Source organism: Odocoileus virginianus, chromosome 17 (genome assembly GCF_023699985.2).
Source record: "Odocoileus virginianus isolate 20LAN1187 ecotype Illinois chromosome 17, Ovbor_1.2, whole genome shotgun sequence".
NCBI classification, from domain to species: Eukaryota; Metazoa; Chordata; class Mammalia; order Artiodactyla; family Cervidae; genus Odocoileus; species Odocoileus virginianus.
Genome location: NC_069690.1, coordinates 16,695,197 through 16,719,819, shown reverse-complemented (window position 1 = coordinate 16,719,819; position 24,623 = coordinate 16,695,197). Strand labels below are relative to the sequence as shown.

Genomic DNA, 24,623 nt, shown 5'->3' with positions numbered 1-24,623 from the left:
TCTTTTTTTGTCCCTAGAACTGGTCAGGCATGAAGTGTCAATTCAAGCTGCTGCGGATGGCTGTGGCCTTGATCTGTAGTAAGTTCTAAGGGCTGGCTGGGGAACGGGGGCCCTGTACCAGTCCTGGGGGATATAGAGATGGCTCAGTCCCTGCTCTTTAGGGACTTGTGGTCAAAAAGAGAAGGGAGGCATGTCCACAATGTGCACAGAAGTGGGGGTTACAGGAGGGTCAGACCTACAGTGCTGCTCCCTGGCCTTCTACTTTTCACAGACATAGACTTTGCAGAGAGGAAAGTCCACGTGGGATAAGTCTCCAGCTCAGTGGTCAGATCAAGAAAAAGAACCTTTTCTTGTCCTTTATTCCTTTTGGTTTAAAAAAATTTCTGGTTTCAATGTTTTTATTTAAAAATGTTTTTCCTTCCAGTTTTATTGAGATAAAATTGACACACAGCCCTGCATGAGTTTCAGGTGTACAGCCTGATGATTTGACTTATATATGTCATGAAATGGTTAGTACCATCAGTTTAGTGAACATCCATCATCTTGTATAGATGCAGAATTAAAGAAATTGAAAACAAATTTCTTTTTCCTTGTGAGAAAAGTAATTTCTTAACCTTTTGGCTCATAGAGTCGATCCTTTGCGATCTCCTATTGGAAACTCAGGATTACTTTCCAGAAAAAGGCACATATGAGCAAGCTCACATGGGCACACACACACACACCTATACACACTCTAAAACTTGCTGTTTAGCAGGTTCACAAGCTATAGCTAATCCACGAACCCTTTTGAACAGGTGTGATGAGGGCCTTCGTTGAGAGAAGTCAGTCTGTCTGCAAAGGGCATTTTGAGTGTGAAAGACAAGACAGGTATTCACCAGGTAGACAGGCCACTTCAGGTGCAGCAGAAACAAAGGTGCAGAAGAGTGAAGGGTAATGGCTGGCAAGTTGGTTAACAAAACTGGCCCATGAGGTTTAGGACTGTGTGTGATTGTGTAAGAGATCACTGCAGTCAGACCGTGGAGGGATTTAAATGCAAAGAGAAAAATTGGGCTTCATCCCCAGATGCACTAGGAGGCCAGTGGGGGGCTTTAAATGAGGGAGCTGTTGACAGTTTTGAGTTCTCAGCGACTCATCAGGCTGCAGTGTGGAGGGGCAGGTGTGTGTGGGGGATGAGATCAGAGGCCAAGAGGTTCATTCTGAGGTGGAAAGAGATGAGTCTCAACAGAAGCGAGAAGAGGGCCAGACAAGGTCTCATTCAGTCCCCAGAACATGGCTACGAGGAGCGGATTGTTTTTAGGCTTAAGTTACAGGCTCAGAACGTGAAGGTTCCCCCCCTACAGGTGGTAGAGGCAGAATTCAGAGTGAGCCTGTGCCATCTCTAATGCCCTGCACTTTTGCCAGGCTGGGCAGGAGCTCCGGGACTGTTTCTGTCTGGGTCAGCCACTTGGTTTGCGGGGAAGAGGAAGAACTGATCCAGAACAGATATGGAATGGATAAGGGGCCCAGGTGGGCTCCACTTAAATCCACTTCTACATCCTTTGTACCCCATGGCTTTCAGGGTCCTCTGGTCTCTGTTTCCTGGATGGGGCTGGAGGATTTCTAATCCCAGAGAGGACCTTCCAGCTCTAAAGCTCACGGAATCTTTGAATCAGGGCCTGAGGGTGGCGGGGGGTGGGGCTGGGGCTATGGGAGGCCGTGGGCTAGGAGCTGTGGGGAGCGTAGCTTCATCTGCTCAGACTGGATTTGTCTGTTTGTTAAAATGGGAGCAGAGTCATGAGTCTTACTGTTTAATAGAATACAACCTGGGGACTCACCTGGTGGACCAGTGGTTAAGACTTCTCCTTCCAGTTCAGGGGCTGCAGGTTAGATCCCTGGTTGGGGAGCTAAGATCCTACGTGTCTCCTGGCCAAAAAAAAAAAGAAAAGAAACAATATAAAACAGAAGCAGGATTGTAACGTTCAATAAAGGCTTTTAAAAATGGTCCACATCAAAGAAAGCATTTTTTTTTTAAATAAAAGAATCTAACTACAAGTGTCATAAAATCTAAAATGCTATTTTGGAACTGAGACCAATGTCCCTCCAACCTCCCTTGTGGACTGCAGGGCCTGCAAGGCAAAGGCAGGAAGCTGCCCTGGGACCTGGGGAGGCAGGAGGAGGTAAGGATGTGTGTCCCTCTCCTCTCCTTTTCCGCCATCTATTGGCCATCCTTGGGATTGCAGGGTCCAGGCCTGGAAGCTTAGGCAATTCCCCAGGGAATGAACATCCTTGGAGGTGCTGGCATCTCTGGGGTGGTTAGGGTGGAGAGAGGCACCCTGGTTAGTTAAATGGTAACCTAATAAGGTCCTTTAGGTGATATGTAATAAAATGGCACTTATCCCTTCAAGAGAGTATTTCCCTGTTGAATTGGCCAAGCCGAGTTTGCACAAGAAGGATGGATTGGAGAGCAGAATGGGCGCATTTTCGACTCTGTTAAGATTACATTCTAACACTTTGTTGAGATTATTTATTTCTGTTCCTTCTTTGCCCTTCTCTCCCTTCATCACTTCCTTTCAACCACTAAAGCACCAGTTCTGAGGGTTCTCCAGGGTTTAGTACATGAAGACACTTAGTAGACTGTAAAGGGCTCTCACGTACTAAGATCCTTATTAATGTCCCAGCAGTGTAGCCTGGTACGCGGAGTCTGAGACTTTATACAGATGGGGAGACTGAGCCTCCAGGACTCATGACTGCAGGGGTGCAGGCCCTTTGGGCTTCTGCACAGAGCTGTCTGTCCCCTTGGTCTGAAGCACTGTTCTTAAGATTTGTCTCTTTTTTTTTTAAGACTTTTTTTCTTGAAACAGACTATTTCTAAAGTCTTTATTGAATTTGTTACAGTATTTTGTGTTTTTGAATTTTTGGCCACAAGGCCTGTGGGCTCTTAACTCCCTGCCTTGAAAGGTGAAATTTTAACCACTGCACCACCAGGGAAGTTCTGGGTCTTCTCTTGATATTCAAATGTCCCTCCTGTAGGAAGCTTTGGCCTGATTCTCCAAACTAAAGAATCCCCTTCCTGAAACACAGCCTTGATTTTAAATCACCTATTTTTTCTCTTCCCATAGGGTTTCTTTTGGGCTTCCCTGATAGCTCAGTTGGTAAAGCATTCGCCTGCAATGCAGGAGACCCCAGTTAGATTCCTGGGTTGGGAAGATCCCCTGGAGAAGGGAAAGGCTACCCTCTCTAGTATTCTGGCCTTTTACCGGATTATCTTACGTATGTAATTATATGCTGGTTGATCGCCAGACTCTGTGAGCCCTAGGAGAACAGTAGTGTGTCTGCCGTCTTCATGATTGGATTCCCAGTGCACACAGCAAACAGTGCTAGCCTGTTGGGTAGTGAAAGAATTAGTGGCTGGCTGGCTGGGTGGCTGGCTGGAGGGCAAGACCTCTCGCTCGGCTCCCGCCCTGTTCCCCCGGTGACCTGACTGTGCTTCCTCCCCTCGCAGTGAGCATGGAGTTTGGGCGAGCCGTGTGGCTGCGGTTCCACCCGTCAGCTTACCCCCCCTGCCCTCACCCGAGCTTCGTGGCGCACCTGGGTGGCGTGGCTGTGGGCATCACCCTGGGCGTGGTGGTCCTGCGGAACTACGAGCAGAGGCTGCAGGACCAGTCGCTGTGGTGGATTTTCGTGGCCATGTACACCGTCTTTGTGCTGTTCGCTGTCTTCTGGAACATCTTTGCCTACACCCTGCTGGACTTGAAGCTGCCGCCGCCCCCCTAGAGACCTGGAGGACCTTGGTCCGGGAGAGAAGGGAGAAGCAGCGTCAGCCAGGAGCAGCCGTATTCTTTTTCTCATCACCAGCTCAGTGAGGCCAGAGAGGAGGGGACAGGAGAGGCTGCGCTGCTGTGACATTTGTGTTCAGATCTGAGCAGACAGTGGAGGCCTTTTTCTGAAGGCACCCACTGGAGGAATTGGATGTGGCTTCTGTAGTTTTTCTAGACTGTTCTGAGGACCTCGGGCCAGGGTGAAGGCCTGGGGCGAGGTGAGAGTGGCCGTCCCCGGGGGCTGGCCGTGTCCCATGTGTTCAGGGACACAGACTGGGCGGCAGCCTTCTTCACCCGCCACCCGGAGGTATCTAAGAGGGGAAGGAAGGCCCGTGGCTGTATAGCCAGGCAGGCCCTGTCCAGCCCACAGGTCACTATGGGCCAGGACGTGTTCCCTCCAAAGCTACTGGGTATGGAGCTCTGGAGTGGAAGGGGGCCTGGTGGTGGAGGATGGTCAACTTTGGTCAGGGCCGGGGGAAGCCAGGACGCCATCCCATGCCTGTTGGTGGGCACTGGGGTGTGGCCTCTCAGGCCTGGCGAGAGCAGAGGGAGATCCTATGGCTCCAGGCCCCCCCTTGCCCTCGGGGTACCTGTGAGAGGAGCCCGAGAGGGAGGCAATAACTTTGTTCAGGGCTTCCCCAGTGGCTCAGATGATGAAGAATCTGCCTGCCGTGCGGGAGACCCAGGTTCGATCCCTGGGTCGGGAAGATCCCCTGGAGAAGGGAATGACTACCCACTCCAGTATTCTTGCCTGGAGAATCCCCAAGGGCAGAGGAGCCTGGTGGACTACAGTCCATGGGATCACAAAGAGTCCAACAGGACTGAGCGACTTTCACTTTCACTCCCCTCCTCACCACCCCCCCCCCCACCCCCAGCGCCGGGGGGAAGGGAAGGGTATTGGCTTCAGACTTCTCCCGAGTGCTGACATCTCACACCAGTGTCCGGACATCATCCCCTTTTGTTCAGGGTCTTCTCCTCCCCTTCCACTGCCCACAGCCCCCAGTGTGCCTGCCTTCTGCTTACAGAGCCCGTGTTCTGGTACGTGCGTACATGTATGTGTGTGTGTGCATGCGTGTGTGTGCACATGCATGGTTTGGTGGGCAGGTGCACATGTGGTGGGAAAGATGATGTGAGGCCAGCTGGAGGCTGCAAGGGAAGCCTGCAGAGGGCGGGGGCTGTGGGGGAGTCTGCCTGAGAGGATGGAGGCACTGAGAGACAGGAAACTCTCATCCCCTTCTTCCCCATCCCCGTTCTTTCCCGGTGCCTCCCTGAGAATCCCTGACCAGCGGGAGATGTGCTGTGGTCAAGGGAGACCTCGGGCCCTTCCAGGGACCTTGAGGATGCTGAGGTTTCCCTCCCCTTTGCCACGTTCTGGTCTGACTCCTGCCTAGAAGAGCCTTCCTATCTAAAAAGATTCTGTTGTGTCTCCCTTAGGAGGGAAGGAGCTTTGGGGGTGCAGGAAAGGCTGGAGCAGGAATGTTGGGGCCAAGTGTCATTTTGAAGTTGGGGGGCACAGGGCCTCCAATTCAGACAGGAAGCTGCTCCTGGAGAAGAATCGGTGGGTGCCTGGGGGAATATTGCAGGCAAGGAGGGCAGCCCTCGGATGCTCAGAGCCGGGAGGGCACGAGGAGATGGTCAAATCTGCGCCCCCACCCCAAAACAAGTGGCAAAACAGGGCTGAGGCAGCGATCCCCTGCAGGAGCTGGTGCCCACCCCGAGGGGAGGGTGTGGGGAGGATGGCCTTGTCTCTTTATGCTGCCCTGGGGACCCCGAACACTGACAGCCCAGGGGGCTATGTTCCTGCAGGAATGGGGTCGCCTCAAGCCTGTCAGAGCCCTTACATATGCTAAGATCCAGAGTCAGCCAAGCCAGGCACTGGGGGGTCTTGGGCCACTGTGACCACCCATAAATGGGTAGGGTCCTCCTACCCTGGGACACCCCTACTCACCCCTGGGCTACGCCAAGCCCTTGCCTGTCTTGGCCCAATGATAGTTTGTTCTGGTCCCCACGTATGGCTCCCGAGGTCACGCTGCACTTGTGTCCACGCTGTGCTAAGGACACCCTGGGGCGATGGGCCCGGGTCTTTGGCTGAGCCGTGCCAGTCTGTCCCTGCCAACCATCCGCTGCCCTCCTGGGAGCCAGGTGTGGCCGGAAGAGTGAGCTTCTTAGGAGAGGGGACTCTGAGCTGGAAAGGGGGCTGAGAAGACGTGGGCAAGGACGGGGGTGGGAGGGACTGTGCCGTGGGCTGCCACCCCTGCTAGCCCTGAGTGATGCTGTCCCTTCTGGGAGTGACAGAGGCTGCTTGTGCCCCGCTGGGAGGCAGGGCATCATCTCCATCCTGGCACCTGGGCGCTCTGGGATGTGGTGGAGGAAGTGGAGACACTTCTGCCTTTATCTGGTGTGGTCTGGAGTGGGGGGCTTCCTCTGTCAGGCGTGGGAAGACTGAACCGGAAGAGTCTAGAAAGCCCGTCAGGGAAGCACCCAGTTCTTCAGGGCTTCAGATGGCAGCTTGTTACCGAGAAGGACTGCGTGAGGCGGAGGTGTGGAGTCTTGCCCTGCGAGGCCTGGGAGGCGCTCAGGGCTCCTCTATGCCTCCTGCCGCCAGCCCCAGCTGCTGCTGGTCCACAAGCCACCTGTAAGTTTTTCTTTACACTCAGCGCCCACCTCCGCCGCCTCTCCTGACCACCGCATCCAAGCAGGACCACGGAGTGGTGGCAGGGGTCACTTCAGACGCCCCCCAGGTCTCCAGCCCAGGGCCGGCAGACAGCTGTCCAGGAAGAAAGGCTTACTTTTGGGGGTCTGGCTTCCTCCCTGGCAGGCCCCTTTGTTCCCACGCTCCCCCCTCATCCAGTATGGCCACCTGGCCGGGTGCTGAGCAGCAGAGGGTGGACTGAATCTTCAGGCTGTGGAAGCCAGTCAGCCTTTTATCCACAGGCTTCAGAGACTGAAAACTGAAGGTTTTCCAAACAGCAGCCCCGGACTCACCCCCTCCTTACATGGAAGAGCAATCACAGAAACTGGGGAAAGGAAAACGAACCTTCCAAGGAGAAATTTCATTCTAATGATACCATTCATCATTAGTTTTTTAATTAGGAAAAGCTCCCAGATGAGGCACTTTTGCCAGCTCATAGGGTTCTCAACTTCCACGAGAACCATTCTTGCCCAGAGGATTAGGGGAGTCGGTGCTCACCAAGTCCAGATCTCCCTGCAGTGTCCAGTTTCGTTGGAAAATAATGCCGATTCCCGGGTGCAGTGGGAAACCCTTTCCTGGCATCATTCATGGTCCCAGTGCTGGCCAGAAAGCTCCAAAACTCCTCTGCCTTAAAAAACTGCCCAACCCAACACCTGTCTTCCCCCCCAGGACTGGAGTAGGTGGAAACAAAACTAATCCCAAGCTGCAGTGTTTGTTTCTAAATATTTTTGTATCGTGTACATTCTGTATATTTTTGTTGTAACATATTATTTGAGCACAGATTCCATTAAAGATTTTTTTTTCTTTAAATCATTGGTTATACAGTTATTCTCACCAGTTTCACCAGTTACTCAGGAAGGGCTGGCATTGGAGCCTGTTTCATCTCGGTCTGGGTTAGGGTTGGGGAGGGAGGGAGAGTGGACCGCGGCGGGGGTGGGTCTGTGATGTCTGCCCTACGGATGGGGCATCCGTGCTCGGCACTGGTCTTCCTAGCTTGATAGTTCTTAACCATTCTTGAATACAGTTCTTTTGAGTGGTTGATGAAAGCTATGATTTTTCTTCCCATAAAAATGCACAGACAGACAATTCTATGTATGATTTAGAGGGAAAGGGCTGTGAATAAGGAAACTCATCTAGGGTTTCAGGTCATGAACCTCTGTGCCAGCCGTCCTGGTGGGTGCCTGGCCTTCCCCTTCCACTCTTACACTGTACCCCGATGAGAGCTTAATATTCTATTATTATTGGATGAGTCTCCTTCAAAATATCCTAGATACTTCCTTCATTACCCCAATAGCCCAGTCTTTAGGTCTTTTTTTTCTTTTTTGTCATGCAGGATCTTAGTTCCCTGACTAGGGATTGAACCCATGCCCTCTGCATTGGAAGCATGGAGTCTTAACCGCTGGACCACCAGGCAAGTCCCTAGGGCTTTCTAGGGGCTGTCAGCACCCTGATCGTAAAAAAGGAATAGGAATGTCCTCAGGGTCAAAGAGCACAGACAGCTCACATACAGAAGGGGGAAACAAGAGGAGCACAAATGGTAGTCTGGTGCTTGGTACGTTTAACAATCAAGTGGGCTTTGAGTGGGTGAAGGCTGAGAAGGTGAATCGTTCTCAGCAGTTTCTCTAAGCTAATGGCAGTGTATGTAGTTTCACCATTCACAGCTTTTGGTGGATTAAACTACCCTGTTAAAATTCATGGTGGGAGTTGTTTCCTGTCATGTTTTCACATCAGTTTCTTGTGTGTCATTTACAAATATTTCTAAATGCTTTCTGGAATAGCAGAAGTCATCCCAGAACAAATTTTAGAGCATGGTTCAGGCTCAAGATCTAGGACCTGTTTGGAGTGTGGGGAACAGAGTCCAGAAAGTCGCACACTGGCAGCAGCCGTGGTCCCGGGACTCAGTTCCCAAAGGTAAGCTCCCTGGCAGCCGGCAGTCGTTAAGCCAGCTTTGCCTCCGGCCTTCTACCACTCCGCTCTTCACTCTTGCTTCCTCCCTTCCACCAGCTTCTCATTCTTCCTGTAACTTAAAAATTACCGATAATGAGGCTGATTATACAGACCACTTAGTGGGTACCTACTATATGCCAGGGTACTGGGCGAGGCACTTTCAGTCTTATTTAATTCCACAGCTACTTGAAGTGGATATAAGTACACACATATCTACACATGAAGGGAAGGCTTAGAGAAGTTCAGTAACTTGCCAGAAGGATCACAGCCAAGACGGCCTGGTTCCAAAGCTCATGTGCTCAGCTCTCGGGTGTTTGTATAGAACTTGAAGGACACTTAAGTTTGTAGAAGCGTCAGGGCGTTTGTTTAAAGATACAGTCTTAAAAAAAAATAAAGATCCAGTCTAGTTGCCCCGGGCCTGGGGCCATCTGGTTAGTCATGAACCTTGGTGTATTTGCTTGGTGTTCACTTAACAGGACCTCTACTTTGTCAGCCCTCCCAGAGGTAGTTCACAAGAAAACTCACAGCTGTCAATTAATTACTGCTCCCTATCACTGCCCCAGCACCCCTGCCTTCCGAAACGTAGCATTCGCACTAACTTAGAGGGATATGAAGTCGGTGAGGCACATTTAAGAAGTTTAGCGGGTATAGGACTGGAGCTGCCCTCTTAGGCCTCCGAGTGGAAAGACTTCGTTGAAGCCAGTGGGGTCTCCATGACAGAGAAGACACATGGTTAGGAGGAAGGTAGTCCTGGTAACTGAATCTTATTTCTGAGACACCTGCAGGCTTTCCTGGCATTTGGTGTAAGTAATCCTCTGGGAAAGGACAGGCATTCTGTCATGGTCAATAATAAGAGTGAAAAGAATTGACTTGGGCCATTGAATTAGACAGGTGTAAGCGTACTGGATGATGAATAAAACACTGTGATGGAAATTGCTCATATACTCTGCCTAATGCCTCCTGCAGGTTGCACAAAGATGTCTCCTAGCAGGCGATTTGATTTTTTTCAACAAATTCCTTAGCCTAACAAGTATAATTTCCCCCAAAACTTGTTGTAAATTAATAAAAATGTCAGGCTGGAGAATTGAGCTCACTGAATAAAAATGACTGTGTTGCTGAGAAGCTAAGTTTTATTATTATTATTATTATAAATATAATTATAGGTAAATTGAGACCATTTTTGATCCATGGCAAACATACACTTCCTGTGTGTACAGCACACAGATAACACACAATGTATTCCACACGTGAACAAATGCTCTTTAAAACTTTGAAAGTTAATATATTAGCTTATTAAAATTTGAGTATAATACATGTTTTTGGTCACGAGCTCTGAGTTTCTTCTCATGGCCCACAAGACAGTCAGCTCCATGTCACTATTTTCCTTTTCTACAGCAGCGATATACAGTTTATCACACAGTTTTAAAATGACTGTATTGTATATAACTGTGTGATGTCATGAGCCTACAGTACCAAAAATATATATAAAGGTACATATAAAGAATATGTAATTATGCCTTGACTCTATCCATAAATGACTTGAAGCAGGTAATATATTTGCTTTTTTTTTTTTTAATATATTTGCTTTTAAATGCTATTTACAACATGGACTCTTGAATGATATGTGAATTTGAAAATGAAAAACATATTTTCCAGACTCAAAATGTTGATGTCCTAATGTTATTTATTTAAAAAACTGATTTCCAAGCGGGCAACCCTACCTTAGAAAAAGTCAGATTCAAGGGTTGTGCCGTAAAATAGTTTGTCTCCCATAGTCATTCTGAATGCTATAAAAAAGATGGTACTTGGATTTTTTTCTACACTGACTACAATCCAAGTTATTAAAGTTTAAAACTATATGAAAGCCTTTATGAGGATCCTGAATTATATTTCTCATTAAAGAAAAGAAATGGCTCAGTGAGTCATGTCTCTAGATTTCTGTAGAAGAGAAAGCAGAAGGCCGTTGTCAGTCATCTTGAAAGTTAAAACTCAGCACTTAATGTGAATTTAGATGAGTTTAGGAGAGGAGTTTTACGGGCTTCTGTTCCTCTGAGCATCCTGAGGGCAGTGAGAACAGAAGACTCTGATCTTCCAAACCAAAATCATTATCAAATGGATTTATTAAAGAGCTATGCAGAACAAACTGGAGTCATGTGTGTGTAGCTACAGTTGGCTTCCATGGGAATTACAAATGGCTCTAACACAGGACACTTTCAGTTGATTCAGAGTAAAACAATATAAGGCTTGTAACATGTACAGAAAACTAAAATCAATGTGAAGAATCTCTGTGTGAGTTCTTTATTTTACGTTTGCTTGTAAAATTGATGTACTTTGTTTCTTTTTTAACACTCTTTAAAAACTCCAGCATTTTCATATAAAAGAAAAAGAGAAATTATAGGCTCTTGGCAAATACCTGTGAACAAAAGTATGAAGAAAAGTGATGGGGCCACTTCTGCAGTAGCTTTCCATCAGAGATAATGTCTTATCTTGAAGCTAGTGCACCTATTTTTAAAGTTCATTTAATTTCTTACACACTCATGATTTATTTGCATATTGACATAAAAGCTGCCTTCATCATCCATGCCATTATCAATCGGACAAAAAAAATCCATCAAGCACCCACAGGATGCAGAGATCTGTCTTTGAAATGGTGGCATGGTGTTAATCTGTCCTAAAACTAGGAATAAGTTTTTTGAAAGAAGCTATAGTACATTGAGGGATTTCCTGTGGCTCAGCAGTAAAGAATCTGCCTGCCAATGCAGGAGATGAGGGTTTGATCCCTGGAGAAGGAAATAGCAATCCACTTGAGTCTTTATTCTTGCCTAGGAAATCCCATGGACAGAGGAGCTGGGGGGTTGCAGTCCATGGGGTCACCGAAAGAGTCAGACATGAGTTAGCGACTAAACCACAGCAACAGTACCTTGAGAAAGAAGTATTACGATTTTTCTGGGAGGGAAAGTTGCTAAATACTGCAGCAAACGCCTCAGAGAAGCCGCAAAATCACCTCTGAAGGTTTTGAGCAACAATTCCCTGAAGCTAGAATTTACGGGACCAGCAATGTAAAAATTTCACAATTCTAACATACATCTATCTATGACTGTGAAGATGTGCCTCAGATTTATACATCTAATTAGGCTTAATCTTGAAAATACAAAATGAAAAAATCTAGAATGTGTTTTCAAATAATCTGAAATAGCAATCCTATGACAGTTATAAAAACTACCACAGTTTTAAACACCACGGCTTGCATGACTTCACAACACAATCATCTCCAAATACGTCATCAAAAACTCTGGGCAGGAGCTTCTTTCATAAATTCCTCGAGGACAGCTACCACATTTTTGGCTTCTGGCATTTCTTCGTGTTCCACTTTAACAATCTTCAAAAGGATATCTCCACTACCACAGTTCTTTAGGAACATGTAACATTTAAACAAAGCATAATGATTCATTTCTGCCTGCCGGATAAATCTCTTCAAATTATTTGTGTCTTGTATGGCCTAGAAAAAGATTACCCAGTTAAGTATGTGTTCAGTGAGATAATAATGAAGCTTGCAAAAGATCTATCCAGCTGAGAACTCAACTATATGTTAATGAAATGTTTGCCTTTTATTTCAAATATCTTAATTGCTAATATGCTTTGCCCTTGATAGAACAAAATCTTTTACATAAAGTAAAAATACAAATCTCCTAAATAAGGTGACAACATGCCTCCCCAACAAAATTCTGAACCTTTAGGCGTGGAACTATGTTTTTTGTGCTTCCCAACTAAGATATGCCATAAATTATAAGGCTGAAGTCCCTAAAATATAAGCAAGCATTCAATTCAATTTATTGGAAATACATACAGAGGCCACTGAAAAATATCAATGAATGCCTTCTGAAGATTCTAGGTCTTGTTTGTTTTTCAAAAATTAGAACATTATTTTAATTATTATGAATAAGGCTTACAGTGCAAAAACACAGAATAATGCACATTTATGGTTAAGACTTGGACTTTACTTGACAATTCATCCAAAAATATAAAGATACTGTTTATATATAAAGAATGACAAGTGATACCTTTCATTAGTATTGCCTTTACTATAGTGGATACATTTGCTCCATCAAAATGTCTTTCTGTTTATTTGCTAATAGTAAACGAACATGAAAAAATGTTCAGCCTGAATAATAATTAAAGACAGATTTGAATAGCTATGGAGTGCCAATATTAAAGTAATAAAAATAAATAAGACTGATAAAAAACTGTTATATTAGGTTCTGCATAGAAAACCCATACACATTGCTGAACATTCCGTAATTTGTTCCCATTTTTTTTTTGAAGTGCAAGCTGGCAATCTGTAATAGAAACCAAAGCATTCAAACCCTTTGACTTGGTAATCCCACTTTTGGGAATATACATTAAGGTAATAATCCAAATGAAAAAAAATATCATCTAGCAATGCTCCTTCTGGGCATCTCTCTGAAGAAAACCAAAGCACCTACGCAGAAGGATATCTGCAGTGCCATGTTCCCTGAAGCATCACCAACAACAGCCAAGACATGGAAGAAACCCAAGTGTGCGCTGATGGGTGAGTGGACAGAGAAACTGCGGTAAATATACACAGCGGGATACCAGTCAGTCAATGAAAAGAATGAACTCTTCAATAAGGGCTTCATGCCAAGTGAAACGGATTCAACAGAGAAAGACAAATACCACATGATCTCTTCTACATGTGTAATCCAAATATATATATATATTTATGTGTATATTAAAAAAAAAAAAACTCATGGACTCAGAGTACAGATGTACTCTGCCACCAGCGGTAGCAGATAGGGAGTGGGAGAAATGAGTGGACTGTTTTGGTTTTGGTTGAAATAAACTGAAATTTTTATATACAAATAAAAATAGTGATACACCATTGTCACCTGTCAGACTAGCAAAGATGAAAAGTTTAGATACCCAGTGGTGTCTGGGTTTGGGGAGGCTGGCACTTTCAATGCTGTTGGTATAAATGGAAATTGAGGATTATAGTTTTGAAAGTGTCCTAGTTAACAGACATAGCTGTGAAGCAGATTTGTTTTCCTGGTCACTAGTACTAACTAAACTTTAAGACAAAGACTATATATGGCACTTGGCACACAGCCAATTAGTTACCTTTAGTTTAAAGTTCTCCAGGACTTGTCGAAAAAGAAAAGGGTTACCTCCTTCGGCACCATTCATAAAAGCCTGCATCCAATCCTCACAAAACCGGTTGCTCCCTATAAAACAGTTTAGAAAAATGAATAAAAGTAAAATCAAAAGACATTTATTCTGCCTTTCTTTGTATTTTCTTTTTTAAATTGAGGTATAATTGAACCATATAACATTAGTTTCAAGCGCACAGCACAAGGATTCAATATTTGTATACGTCACAATGTTCTGTCCTCATTTATAAAATGATTACAATGAATTATTTAAGACTTCTGTATTGGTCTAAAAAAACCTTAACTCATCACCTGGCTAAGAAATACCAAAATGGTCGAGGCTTCCACGTGCATCTTCCCAGCTGCATCCCCCTATTTTCCCATCAGAAAGGATTATCACACCCATGTCTTTCTTTAAACCTTTGCCACATACTTTCTCTCTAAGCCCTATAGAGTATAAAAAATTTGCATATGCTAAAACTGTACTTTTCTTTAATGGCTCTTTCACTATATAGTATGTTTGGATGCTATACGGAGAGATATAGCTCTAGTTCACTCATTGTCACGGCTGTATAGTATTCCATTGTATGACAGCTTATCAGTTCTCCTGTTGACAGACACTTGAGTTGCTTTCAATTCTTTACTACTGCAAACAGTGCCCTTATGGGCATCTTGTATTCGTCTCCTTGTGTACATACCTAAGAGTTTCTCTATATACCTAGGAGCAGAATTGCTAGGCATGTCATGATTTCCATGTTTCTAGAAATGCTATTGTTTTTGGTGATTTGGGGACAAACATGTAAAACTGCGCAAGGCAGGGAGGATAACTTTGCGTCGTTTGTTCTCAGGCTGTTGCCAGGGTTGTGGCTCACCTGCATTGTGGAACTGAGGCTGGGAGCTGCTGCAGTCGATGATCACAGACTTATGCTGCTCCTCCGTCATGGCCATGCACAAGGATGTCATGGTGCCTTCGTGAATAAGGCCTTGGAGACTAGCCACGCTCAGAAACCTGCCACACACACAATCTTTTTCCACAAACTATATTACAGGATGGGAGGGAGAAAGCAAATTCATTCTGCATTGCGTGGTAGGGGAGTTAAAAACAGAAATATCAGACTGGCTGTGGAAAAGGTTCTCTCTTTGCAAAACTGTTCTTTACCTGTGAATGTCTCTCTTTGTTTTTTCATCTGATCCTTTAACCTCAACAGGAGTATAACTCAAAGCCTATGAGAGAAAAACAACACCCAGTTGATACATGTATGCCAATTTTCCTTGCAGAGTAGCTAGTGACTAAACGTCGCCTCCCCCAATAAGCACCGCACCAGACCATGTTTGCTGGGCACCGCCCCGGAGCTCTCCAGAGCTGTGTTCAGCTTCACTGACGGTTGGGAACCAAGCCTTACCACCTGGGCTTGAGAGGCTGTCCAGCCTCAGCAGCATCCACCCACACATGAAAAATGAAAAACCTAGCCACTTACTCAGATATTTTAGTGAGTATTTTATTTGGACATTTTTAAATAGTTAAAAATTACTTTGGATTTCCGTTTTCCTTCTCAAATTGTTTTAGAAATCACATCTCTCCCATATCACTTCAGAAAGTAATTATTTTAGATAGTTCCCTGGTAGTCTAGTGGTTAGGATTCAACACTTTGACTGCTATGGCCCGAGTTCAATCCCTGGTTAGAGAACTGAGTTTCTATAAGCCGTATGGCACAGCCAAAAAGAAAAAGAGAAAGTGATTAAAATGTTTTATTGTATTAGAAGATAGTATTCGCAACTCTACCTTCGCAGTGTAACTTTCTGGATCTGTGTAAACAGAGTGCAGTGTATCCTTATTGCAAGCATAATCTCAATGAATATTCAGAGGGCAGGTGGAAGTAATAAATAATATTCAGAGAAAATAAGTATGTCTTTAAGTAAACCAAACTCTGCCAAAGTGATCCTCAATGAAGGAAATACTTTCGTTTGGGCAATACTTACAGCATGTAGCAGAAAGGTGAGCTTCTCCTGAAAGAGATGGACCACCCTTTGGATTGGGCAAACAACATCTGCAAACCAGCTGCTCAGGTAAGACTGGATGTGGTTCTCCCCACCGCTTTCCTAGATTAAGAGAGAATGTCATTTGCTTTGATCTAAGCCCTCACCTTAATTAATGGACTTAACATTTTCTTCATGATACTCTTGACAGTGAAAAGAAATGGGGACTGACACCTCCTTCTTTTTTAAGCTAATGCCACCAATTAAAACAAAAGGAATTGTAGGAATTTCCTGGCAGTTCAGTGGTTAGGACTCTGCCCTTCACTGCCAGGTGCCTGGGTTAAATCCCTGGTTGGGGAACTAAGATCCCACAGGCAGAGAAGTACAGCGAAAAAACAAAAAAAGGAATTGTGATATAACTTTGCTGGGCTTGTTAGGCAGAGAGGGGATTAATTCAGTACTGCATTAAAAAAAAACACACTAAGACATGCATTGTATAAAATGAAGAGACTGACTTAATAGGGTTCCATGCTATTTCTTCACTGAAAGGAGTTAGGGCATTTACATGTCCATCTCCTCCCACTGCGCAGTGAACTCCAGGAAATACTCTCTTAATAATCCTTCTCTCCAAAAATTAATGAATAAAACTTCTTTCATTTAAGGGGAGGGAAAAAAAATCCTCACCCCCCACTCCCAAGCATCTGGTACTGTTTCTGAAACACCCATGGATGAGCTTATAAAGTGCCTGTTGAACCACTGAGGAACGCAGACAGCTCACCAACACCTGAAAGTGAACAGGGGAGGACACAGGCCAGCCCATCAAAGTGCTCAAGCCCGCCCCGCTGTGGTCAGGCACACTGCCGGGAGCTCACCCAGCTTCCCTGGCTCTGCTGCTCCCTAGGGGCTGGTGGGAGCACCCCATCCCAGGAGCGCAGCTACCCTAGACGTGCTCGTATCCCCGGCTCACTCAGAGGCTATCATTCTACTCTGTGCTGCACTGTAAGCACATGCACGACAAGCGAAAAGAATTATTACCACCTGTAATGGGTAGAAAATTTATGAGTTATGACTTAACTCCCACAAACCAAATGCATAGTATTTAAAAGGTATGGATAAACGAATCGATATGGATGTATCTAATTCACAAAAGATCGATTAATGAAAAACGGGATGTTTCTAAATATCTTTGAGGTTGAGTTCAAGGACAGTCATCCCGTTGCACAGCATGTCTCTGGTGCCAGCAGCTTCGCAGGCCATTAGTTCTGCCCAAAGTATAAATCTTATGTGTCTAGAAATCAGGAAAGCAGCATCTTCTTCCTTGCTTGGCATGTTACCGTACACCTTTGAATTTAACGGGTTGAATTTTTCATAGATACAAAACATCACAAGCAGTCTTGTGAAACTTAGAGGACTGTGTTCCCTGCTCCTCTTAACAAGCACTTTTCTACTGGCCCACAGAGTAGCACATTTTCAGAATTTAAGTGTCTGTGCCCACCTGGATGATTTGATAAGAACAGCAGTCACATAATGTTAGTCATTTGGGTCTTTAAAAATATTAATGCAAAAAATAAAAAAAATAAAAATATTAATGCAATCATCTTACCTCACAGTTCATGTTATTTTTCAGCCCTTGAATGTACTTATCCAATTCAAGCCTGAAAGTATGTTCTTAAGGAAGTGATAAAGGGTGAATCAAGACAGGGTTTTATCTCTCAAAGGGTAATAGGAAAATCTCTTAAATGACTGTTAGTTAAAACAAGCCAAGACATGGGAATTTCTTGGCAGGCCAGTGGTTAGTACTCCATGTTCTCACCACCCGAGGGCTCAGTTTCAATCCCTGGTAGGGGAACTAAGATCATACAAGCTGAGTGGCCAAAAAATAAATAAGTTCATGATAAAACAAGTGAAGACAAACTGGTCATGTGAAGATATGAAATTGAAGTTCATGCATAAGAGGTAGAAAGGCTTTTTGGAGGTTGACAGTGATAATCCTCTACTTGCCTGCCAGCATTTCCTTCCTGATATCCTCAAAAACCAAAGAAAGGATATAGCTCAAGTCCTTTTTCAGACCCTCCTAAAAAACAGACCACATACTCTGAAGACTTCTGCTCAGAGTCCACTGATGCTGTTTGGGGAAGCAGTTTTTCTTGTTGGAAAAGGCAATAATAACAACCGACTCGGTAACCTGGAATTCTAGAAAAGAAAGAAAAAGCTAAAATGCATTCTTTTGATAACTCATTCATGTAGTTTTGTAGGCTCCTCTGAGCCCTGGTCATCCTGATCTGGCAATGTCGTTAGACTGCTCTGTAGTTCAGAAGCTCCCAGACTTCTCCTTGGTTTACTGATAACAACAGAGGAAAGTGAACATACATCATAACGGGCTTTAACTAAAGCAGCACCTAACAGACACGGAATTTCTTTGAATTCTTCTGTCTTATGTGAAAAATTCATAGAAATTTCACTCTTGTTCACAGTTTACCCATGTTGACATGGTTTATCTGTGTTTTCCCTCCCATAAACATACATGAATCACTGAAGCGCCAGGAAGATGTGAAGTGTTGACCCTGTGGTCTTACCTTTGGGATGTGGCCTCATACTCCTGAAGGGACTTGATGCCAGTATCATGGTCTGAAGTGAACTACAATCAAGGGGTGTAATGGAAAGCTGGCTGGAATTCAACCAAGGACACCTATATTTAAGCCTGAACTCCATCAATGTGACCGGCCTTAGGACCTTAACTTCTCTGAGTTTATTTCCTCATCTGAAATAGGAAGTATCTGCTTTATCACCTCTTTGTAAGGAGAAAGGCACTGAAGCTTGTGAAAGCACTTCACAACTGTACACTGTATAATTTCAGTTTTGGTAATGAGCTCTTTTCTCCCAAGTACAAGACTAAATATGTACCCTTAGGAGGAAGGGTCTCTGCCATTCAGTTAATTCCATTCCTCAAGTGTGTGTGTGTGTGTGTGTGTGTGTGTGGCTCAGGGCTCAGCTGCCAGGAGACAAAGATGAACTCTGCAGGTCTAGCCAGAGCTGATCTGTTGGAGTTTCTCATCGCTTCCCGTATTAGCTCAGAAATAAAATCTCAGGACACAGCACATTTTACACTTACCTCAGCTCTACAGCTGCAACATTACCCAGCCCTTCAAAGACTGCTCCCTTAGAAAGACGCTTCGCAATGCAACTGCGTAGCTCTGGCTCCACTTCAGATGGTAGATTAGTATCTACCAAGGAGAGGCTTGACAAATGAAAGACACACGTTCCTTAGCAGAGGACTCTGCACTTATACCCCGTAAGTCAGACACAACATTGCTAAAAGCCCTCACTAACGGCTCAGCAGAGCTTCCCATTTGACTCCTGTTGGTGAGGCTTCTAGGGATGTGTGTCACCAAGTACAATCTGCCTCGTCCGTTTAAAGTGGTCCTATCTTTCTAGCTCATTCTCTTTAGTATTATGACTCCAGTGGGACCACCCCCCCCAAACCCACGGACCTTCCCTCTTTTTCACAGTAACCTCAAGTTTCTCATCCTCACCTCCCTTCTTACCCAGCTTAAATTCTGTGGTCAGTCATTACGATCACCGCCCCGCATACATTTTCATTCAACCCCTTTGTTTTCACCTCCTGGTATCTTAGCAAACCTTCAGCCCTGGTTAGTCCAGTTCTCTACCTAGCCTGCACCTGCACCCATGTAGCTGAATGTGGCTAGACAAAACCCCACAACCACAGCGGCTAGTCTCATTTTAAATGAACGACCACTAGCCACCAGTGGGCCCTTATTACTGCTGCCCAGCTCTCATGCCATTTCCTGGTTCACTCTCTTCTACATCACTATTTCATGCCTCCTCTCCTTTCCTCAAGCCTCCCACTACCCACTGCCCCGTGAATAAACACACCAGTTCAGTGATTATTTATGACCTAAACACAAACATTTCAGTTTGGTTGAGATTAGTATATGAACAGAAACTGTAATTTGAATATGTAAGATTTCCCATCCCCAAATTTCCCAACAGAGAATATGAACCCAATATGCCTCACATCTTTGGTTCCATATTAAGGAAAATTTCAAACACTGAAAAGTAGAAAGAATAGTATAATGAACCCACATGTACCTACCACACAGTTTTGACAATGATCAGCTTATGGGGGAAGGAAGGGATAAACTGGGAGACTGGGATTGACACATACACTCTACTATATATAAAATAGAGAACTAACGAGGACCTACGTACAGCGCTGGGAACACAATACTCTGTAACGGTCTATATGGGAGGAGAAGAATCTAACAAAGAGTGGATATATGTATCTGCATAACTGAGCCACTTTGTTGTACACCTGAAACACAACATTGTAAATCAATTATATTCCAATAAAAATTATAAAAATTTTCGTTTTCATCTGCACTCCCCGTGTGGTCCATACCCTCCACCTCCCAGGCTTATTTTGGGCTTTTTTGTTTTTAAGCTTTTTATTTTGTATTGGAGTATAGCCGATTAACAAACAACGTTGTGATAGCTTCAGATGAACAGCAAAGGGACTCAGCCATACACATACATGTACCCATTCGGCCCCAAACTCCCCTCCTGTCCAGGCTGCCACATAACATTGAGCAGAGTTAAACAAACAAAACAAAACAAAACACTGAGCAGAGTTCCACGTGCTCTACAGTAGGTTCTTGTCGGTTAAACATTTTAAATATAGCAGTGATTACATGTCCATCCCAAACTCCCCAATTATCCCTTCCCCCAGTCCTTCCCCTCTGGTGAACTATAAGTTTGTTCTCTTAAGTCCCAGACTTTTTTTGAAGCAAGTTCCAGGCATCATATTATTTCATCCCTAAACATCTCATTACATATCTCTAAAAAATGAGAATTTAAAAAATATATATGTATGTATCTATAACCACAATACTGTTACAGCACCTGAAAAATTTCTTAGATCATCCATCATCCAGCCTCTCAGTGAACATAATATTTTTGTACTATACCCTACTTTGCATCAAGTGTTGAGGTTCATTCATTCCTTCCCTTAGTAAATATATATTAAACGTCGACCCTATGCCAAGTACCTATCACTCAAGGTTCAAGGCACGGAGACATCAAGGAACGAAAGACAGCAATCATTGCTGGCTTGGAGTTTACACTGCAGTATGCAGCAGCAGAGCTATGAAAGGGTATTCACTGCGGGGGTGTGTGTAGGGAGAGGAGGATTTTAAATTTCTTGATACTCATATGATGTTGAATATTTACTGGAGTTCAATCAAGAAGCTCAGAATAACTGGCTAATCAACATGGTGCTAATTACCAGGGTATGCCTTGAATAAATGAATAAAGGAAAATAAGACGAGGTTCCTAGGGGTGAAGTGGGCTTGATGGTTTCATTCTGGGAAAGCTGAGGGCAGATAAGGTACCCACTGACATCTGCATGCCAGAGATGCCCTTAAGACAAAAGCACACACACGGCTTTTGGCCAAGCTGTTTTTACCTGAAATCATCACCAGAGGGAGTTTCTGCATTTGTGCCACCTGGGCTTCCATCATCGCTGTCCGCTCGCTGCTGTGCCAATCTGCTCGCCACAAAACCAATTCAGTTATGAACTATGGGCTCTAAGTCCAGCGGAGTATGTCCTCCCTCCCGCAGCAAGCAAGGAAGCGGGCAAACAGTCCACTAAAAATGCTGCAAGGTAGATATGCTTGAACCCCGTCCTCCTCCGCCTAGCTTCAATGACAGGGAAAACCCATAAAATAGCCACTTAATGCTAGAAGAAATCCTAAATTAAATACCCAGAAATGTCAAGGAAATTTTCTCTTAAATACACTTTACAGGGAATTCCCGGGCGGTCCACAAAGGACTCGGCACTTTCGCTGCGGGGGGATCTAAGATCCCACAAGCAGCCCAAACAAAAACAAAAACAGACTTTACAGGGCCAAAAGAGCCCCAGGAAGTCGGCTCGGGCGGAGGGAAAAGAGGCAGCAAGGACAGACGGTAACCAGAAGATGGGGGTAGGGAAGGGGGGGTGGGGACGGAGGAAACCGGGGAGACAATGACAGGAAGGACAGGGAGGATGGGGATTGACTTTATTGAGCGTGCGAAGGACTACGCTAAACAAAAGGCAGAGGTGACAGGAAGGGGCTGAGAAGATGTCAAGGACACAGCGCTGAGGCATGGGAGGACCAGGCGCAAAAGTCCGGGATTGGGGGCCGGGAAGTATGGCGTGAGGCGAGGAGGGCCCTGAGGGCCAGAGACCTTGGCTGGGAGGGGAGAAGACGGCGTTTGGGAGCCGCCAAGCTGCGGAACCCGGAGTGGGCTGCGGGGCCGGGCGGCGGGGCCAGGGCGGGGCCACAAGGGCGGCCGGGCGCTGCACCTGCTTCCGCGGTAGCTGTAGAGACAGTAGTGGCTGCTGGGCGGCGGGTCGAGTCTCCGCTCCTCGGCGGAGCCGCCCTCTTCGCTGCTCTCTAGCTCCTTTTCATCCCCATCCAGCGATTCCTGCAAGGAGGGGAGCATCGCGGCGGCCTCTGAGCGGCCCTGCGTTCCCGCCAAACAGCTCCCCCGCTGCCGTACAGTCCTCTGTGGCTGGGCTCGTCCGGCTCCCCGTCCTCGCGCATCTGCGTTCCGCTGGTTTCCCGGGCTCTTAGTCGAAAAAGCTGGAATGCCCCGATTTTTCTGTTTTCTTTTTCTCACATCATTCTGGTCTGTGCAGAAACGTCACTTCCTCAGAGACAACTTCTTAACCGCCCTATGCAAAACATCCCCCTGGCACCTCCACTGCTGTCGCATCAATCTCTATCCTATCCCCTTATATTGCTAGTTCTTCATCCCAGTTATCACCCCGACAAGATGTATTTGTTTACTGTTTCTCCAACTAGAATGTCATCTTGTTCACTGCTATATCCTCTGTCCTAGCCCGTGCCCTGTGCGGCTCAAAAACTGCTGAATTAGTTTGAAGATTTTGTAACGTCAGAAAAAAGAAAAGATTTTTGTAACACCTAGGCATCTTTTTCTTGCACTTTTTACCTTATCACCATATTAAAGATAATAAAGTACACCTACATCTCATAATTTTATATAGAAAAATACTAGCTAACATTTATTGAGCGTTTTCTGTGTGAGGACTTCTCTAAGTGCTTTACAAATACTTATTCATTTAATTCTCACAACCCGATGAGGTAGATATCTTTATTATCCCATTTGACAGAAGAGTAAGCCAAGGCCAGAATTACTGGACTTGTCCATTGTGAAATAAGCTTGTAAGTGGCAGTGCTCTGTCATGTTCCATGCTTTGCCACCCTGTAGACTTTTGCCCGCCAGCCTCCTCTGTCCATGGAGTTTTCTAGGCAAGAACACTGGAATAGTTGTCATTTTCTACTCCAGGGGATCTCCCTGACCCAGGGATGGAACTCTCATCTCTTGCATCTCCTATATTGGCAGGCAGATTCTTTACCTCTGGGACACTTAGGAAGCCCTAATAAGTGGCAGAGTGGCTTTCAAACCCACTGACTCCAGAATTCAAGACCACAAAATTGAAGATGACTTGACCTAAAATTATGTCATAAAGCCATTTATTTGGACAGTTAATCTCAGAGTTTTTTTGTTTTCACTTTAAATCTTTAATTTCTTACCATAATATTTTGGTTTTACGGAGTATAAGTTCTGAACTTTTGTTAAATTTTTGTTCTTTTTGATGCTATTATAAATGGAATTTTCTTAATTTCATTTTCAGATTGCTGTTGCTTGTGTATAGAAGTACAATTGATTATTGTATATTGACCTTTGTTTTAAAATTTTATTTAATTGAAGGATAATTGCCTTACAATATTATACTGTATATTGATTTTGTATTGTGAACTTTGCTCAACTCTTATTAGCTCTAGATTTTTTTTTTTTCCTGCGGACACACGGCCCGGAGCTCTTAGATTTTTAAAAAATGTATTCCTTAGAATTTTCTATATATAGGTGTTTCTGTTTTCTAGGGTTCCAGTTAAAGTACCAAAGGCTGAGTGGTTTAAATAACAAAATCTATTTTTGGGGGGGCTGTGCACCTTGGGGTCCCAACAGTAAAAGTGCTGAGCCCTAACCACTGGACCACCAAGGAATTCCCTAAACAACAGAATTTATCATCCCACAGTTCTAGAGTTTTAAGTCCAAGTTCAAGCTGTCAGTCAGGTTGGTTCCTTTGGAGAGCTGTGGGGACAGAGTCTTCTAAGTTTCTCTCCCTGACTTACAGTGGTTGTCTTCTATATCTCTTCATATTGTTTTCCTTCTATGCCTAACTCTGAGTCTTACAAAAAAAAAATCCCTTTTGGTGGTTAGCGGTCCATGCTTTCAACTCCAAGAGGCAGGGTGCAGCCAGAAAAAAATGTGGGTGGGGTGGGGGAGTTGAAGTAATTTACACAAAATCACAGAGTAAGTATGGAGCTGAGTTAGAGTTTAGTTTTTTATAAAACATTTTGCCTCAATAGTGAGAACAATGGATTGGAGACTGAGAATGTGACAGTAACCTGGATAAGAGATCAAACTGGTCTGAAGCAGGACCTTAGTTGCAGAAAAGCATTATATTCATTCTTCCTAAAACAAACAATAATTCTATTTATTTATTTATGCTATGTAGGATTTTAAGGGTCCACTAACCACTGGACGACGACTCCCTTAAGCTGTCTCTTTTTTCATCTGTATTAACCGGGTGATAACAATGGCACCTACATCACATGTTTGTTGAGACAAGTAATGTGAAACTTACACCTTGTCTGGCACACAAATGCTTCATGGATATCCGCTATTATTTTTTCCTTTTAATAGGAACATGTAATTTACATTACTAGTTATTTCTCTATGCTGTTAAGTGCAGGCAGAGAAGTTTAAGTGGCTTGCCCAAAGTCATGCAAATAGGCGGTAGAAAACGATCCCAAGCACCTGGACTCTAAAGCAACTATACTCTTACTTGTGTTATTCTCTAACTGTCCTCTTAAAACTCCTAGGTTGCTACCCAGGGACTTCAGCATAAAACGCAACTTTTTGCCAGCCTCCCCAGCATCAATTCTTGCCATCAGC

At 44.7% G+C, this 24,623-nt stretch overlaps 2 protein-coding genes across 6 annotated transcripts in view; one reads left to right on the top strand and one right to left on the bottom strand.

Annotated features, from left to right (window-relative positions):
• RHBDL3 (rhomboid like 3) overlaps positions 1–7,299 on the top strand; it is a 54,809-nt gene extending 47,510 nt beyond the window's left edge. For 3 of the 5 annotated variants that reach the window (XM_070478711.1, XM_070478710.1, XM_070478715.1), the window contains 2 exons: positions 18–78; positions 3,482–7,299. In XM_070478711.1, the coding sequence (XP_070334812.1) occupies positions 18–78; positions 3,482–3,753 (333 nt within the window). In that variant the 3' untranslated portion in view covers positions 3,754–7,299. Of the gene's footprint in view, positions 1–17; positions 79–271; positions 580–1,401; positions 1,649–3,481 lie in introns of those variants that run through there. The other 2 variants (XM_070478713.1, XM_070478714.1) reach the window with 2 other exon arrangements.
• A 3,239-nt stretch (positions 7,300–10,538) lies between these two features.
• C17H17orf75 (chromosome 17 C17orf75 homolog) lies at positions 10,539–22,269 on the bottom strand. Its single transcript, XM_020898683.2, has 10 exons — positions 21,940–22,269; positions 21,061–21,141; positions 18,691–18,816; positions 17,628–17,771; positions 17,182–17,239; positions 15,582–15,701; positions 14,761–14,825; positions 14,474–14,610; positions 13,573–13,676; positions 10,539–11,935 (listed from the first exon to the last, which is right to left on the bottom strand). Exons 1-10 carry the CDS (start codon positions 22,077–22,079, stop codon positions 11,720–11,722), a joined length of 1,191 nt encoding a protein of 396 aa, XP_020754342.2. The 5' UTR covers positions 22,080–22,269; the 3' UTR covers positions 10,539–11,719.
• Between the last annotated feature and the right edge of the window lie 2,354 nt (positions 22,270–24,623).